Source organism: Ixodes scapularis, unplaced genomic scaffold, assembly GCF_016920785.2.
Source record: "Ixodes scapularis isolate PalLabHiFi unplaced genomic scaffold, ASM1692078v2 PGA_scaffold4__175_contigs__length_147842914, whole genome shotgun sequence".
Taxonomy (NCBI): Eukaryota; Metazoa; Arthropoda; class Arachnida; order Ixodida; family Ixodidae; genus Ixodes; species Ixodes scapularis.
In genome coordinates this window covers 69,164,337-69,167,860 of record NW_024609879.1, presented here as the reverse complement: position 1 = coordinate 69,167,860, position 3,524 = coordinate 69,164,337, and the positions used below count along the sequence as shown (strand labels likewise).

Sequence of the window (3,524 nt, the reverse complement as noted above, 5' to 3'; positions counted from 1 at the left end):
AACTGTCGGTCACAAATTCGCCCTTGTTTCGAACTGTTGTTTCTGGAATACCTGTCATGGGGGATGGAGCGTGAACGTGCGCAGACAAGTCGGTTATGCAACCTAATGCTGTCAGTTGAATACCGTAGTAACCTGACAATGGAGCAGCATGAACGGAACCGCAGCACGATATAATACTACCGTTAAATCAGTAATTCTACTTGCAGTTTTTGCGGCGGACATGTACAGTAGATCACAACTGACAACACCCAGATGCTCAATATTTCATTTCATTACGCATGGGGCAGAGGGGATGAACATTCCCTATCAGCAAATGCATGCCTATAAATCGGGGTATATTTAAAAAGGAAAACAGATCTTAGATAACATTAGAACTTGGAGTGCCTAGATTGACTACTGTTTGCTCCTTTAGGAGGGGGGCCACCTGGCAAGCCAATGAGCGCCACCTCCGTGCTGGTTGGGGCGGTGGCCTCACACGTGTTCAACAGACAGGAAAATATGGAGGACAGCGATGGGGCACCCTATCTGCCCCCGGTCTGCAGCCTCCCAGTTCTCCGACTACTGCAGCCGATGCTGGACGGCGAGGAGGACCCTCTTGATGCCGACTTGGGTAGAATGCTTGAACCGTTTCCATGTCTTGACCTGTACTTTCTAAACTGGTACCTTTTCGTCTTTACCCACTGATCTTCTCATGGATATGCATGGATACGGTTATAGATCATAATGAGTCTGCCTTCAGAAATGTTTCACCTGGTGTTCCTCAGTAGTACATACTGGCACCCCTACGTTTTTTTAATAATCATGAATGACCTTGCAGCAACCATCTCATCTAATATTAATCTTGTTGCAGATGACTGTGTCGTCAATAACAAAGTAAAAAGTGTGCATGACAACATTCAATTTCAAGATAATTTAGTAAAAATGAACAAATGGTGCGAACAGCATGTACATTACTTATGTACAAGGTAACATATATCATTGCAGGGCTGGGTTCCATACAGCTTCAAAACAGTACATGGCAACTACTGCAGACTAACAATGACCATACTCCCCTGACAAAGAAACAAACAGCACAGGGTATTAAAATAATCATAGCATGATTTCTGCCAAGAAATATCTATACCAAGCACTCCAAAAGGTGGAAACGGTTAAGTGATCTAGTGGCCTAGTTTATGGCACAGGTTCAAAATGCATGAAAACATTGTTACACATTAGATCAGCAGCAGAAAAAAAAAATCAAATACTTCAAATTGCAACTGCATGAAAAACAAAAATACAATCTCAAACTTATAAAAACCCTTTCTACTCTTCATGTATGTCCCATTGTTCACTTCATAACTTCTACGTGTTCTTTCAATTGCAGAGGAGCCCGGTTCACCAGCTGGGCCTGCCTCAGACGTCGGTGCACCACTGTCACCAGCGGCTGCCTGCATCGCTGATAGACCTGCAGCAGCCCCAGCAGCTTGCCTGATTAGCCAGACATCTACTGCAGGGTCACCAGCTCCTACACCTGCGGCTGCTGCAGCGTGCAACAGTGGTAGTGCGGCAGCAGCTGTGGGCAGTGGTGCCCGCCAGGTCGGAGGACGTATGGCGCTGCTGGAAAGGAGCCTCGCAGAGGAAAACGATATGAGGATGGCCTTTGTCCAGCAGGAGCATGCCCTGCGCTGCAACTTCCTTGAACAGGACCACCGCGACGCACTCAGCAAGAGAGCTGCGCTGCATGAAATGGAAATTAAATTGCGCGAGGACGAGCTGAAAAAAAGAAATGCCATTCACGAAATGGAGATGAAGCTCCTGTGTATCAAGGAAAACATACTGCTGCAGGAGCTGAGCCAGAAGGCTGCACAATAAATCATGTTCAAACTGCTATGCCTGCTTTACTGATGGTTCACTTTTAAAGTCAAACTGAAGTATCACACACTTGGAAGTACGACTCCTCACCTTCATGGCCTGTGTGATGGGCCTCTTGAGCCTACGTGCAGCTCACGTAAAGCTCAGCAGAATGATGTTCTGCCGGATACGCAGACCCGAAGGAGAGTCCTCCGGGAGAATCGGTGGCAGGTGTGGCTGCCGCCGCCTTCTGGCATTCCGTGCCCTGGGACTTGGTGGCGGGGGTGGAGGAGGAGGTAGGGGCTCATTTCTTGCACGTCCCAGATTATGCAAAGCCGCACACGCGGTGATGATGCTGCATGAGTGGCGAGTCTTGTGCTGGAGCCGCATATCCAAACAGGGAAATCGTCTCTTCCAGACCCCAAAGGCCCTCTCGACGGAGTTCCTCGTTCGGATCTGGGCCTTGTTGTACCTAAATCAAATTATAAGGCATGTGATCGATTTTTAGGCATCTGGGAACATACTTGCAATCACTGTATTTTCTTTTTCAGTATGGAAATAACAGGTTGACATTCTTTTGTCGAGGTTAGATATGTTTTATTGACAACTTTTCGTGCACGCACGGCTTCATGATACTGTTGACATCTCATGGAAACTTTTTTGTTCTTGCGACATTTCGTCGACAAACGTTTTCTTCTGCTAGGTGGATTGAATTTAGTGGTCGCGGTCGTCAAATCTTATGATTTTTTTTTTCATTTGCCTAATGCTGAAAAAGAAAAATTAGACTGAATTTACTTTTTAGTGAATGAACCACCGACGGCGGGGCAAGCTATGTCTTAAACAGACCACACGATCACACCTCGCTTTGCTCCGCTCTGCTAGGGGAAATGGTTCATTAGCGATGTGCGCGACCAAAAGCGCCGCTGCGGTCAGCTTTCGACGATTGGCGAAACCGTGGGCATATGAGCATTGTCAGATTGTCAGCTTTGACGGTGTTACTTTCGGATTGCAATGACTCCTAGCTTCCACTGTGCTTTTTAAACACACCACCGAAGTCGTCGTCGCACCTGATGGTAAGTAGACAGGATAACAACTGGTGACGTCACGTCGAGGCGAATCCCACTCGTGACGTCACGGATGGAAACCATAACAGGGCGCCATTGAAACATCTCGGTGCTAAAATAATCTCAAGTTCGAGCTTGCACCAAGCCTTGTCGAAACCGCCAAGGGTTCGGCAAGGTAAGAAAGAACATTGGATATCGGCGAAGTGATCTGTCCATGAAACGCTTGAAGAACTGTTTGTCACCGGCAATGACTGCCTGCTATTACAGACATTAGTGATGTTGTCAGTGCAGTACCAAAACAAATCTTATACTTCTGCCGATGATTTGGCTTACCTCCCTCCGGGACTATTTGCCGCTCCAGGGTTTGCGAGCGGCGTCATCAGGAAAGGGAGACAGGCATAGCCCATACCCCCAGCAGGACGCCGGGCACTCTGCTCTCCTCGTAAAGGGCACGCGCACGACTGCCATCAAAGATGCGGCTGTCGTGCACAGATCCTGGCCAACTTGCCACAACATCAAAGAACTGTAGCTGTGGGCCGGTGATGGCCTGCAGGTATATAACATTGCATTAATACGGCAATTTGGGCCAGTTGGCTCATGCTCGAAAACAAGTGAAACAACTGCCCCCCC

General features: G+C 47.8%; 1 protein-coding gene and 1 long non-coding RNA gene across 2 annotated transcripts; one reads left to right on the top strand and one right to left on the bottom strand.

The window, feature by feature from the left end:
* The first annotated feature begins 241 nt into the window (after positions 1-241).
* Positions 242-1,933, top strand: LOC115326263. Its single transcript, XM_040216703.3, has 2 exons — positions 242-610; positions 1,364-1,933. The coding sequence occupies exons 1-2, from the start codon at positions 436-438 to the stop codon at positions 1,849-1,851; spliced, it is 663 nt and encodes a 220-aa protein (XP_040072637.1). The 5' UTR covers positions 242-435; the 3' UTR covers positions 1,852-1,933.
* Positions 1,604-3,302, bottom strand: LOC121047739. Its single transcript, XR_006078325.1, has 3 exons — positions 3,228-3,302; positions 1,942-2,302; positions 1,604-1,716 (listed from the first exon to the last, which is right to left on the bottom strand). It is a non-coding gene; the product is annotated as an uncharacterized LOC121047739 (long non-coding RNA).
* Positions 3,303-3,524: the final 222 nt, after the last annotated feature.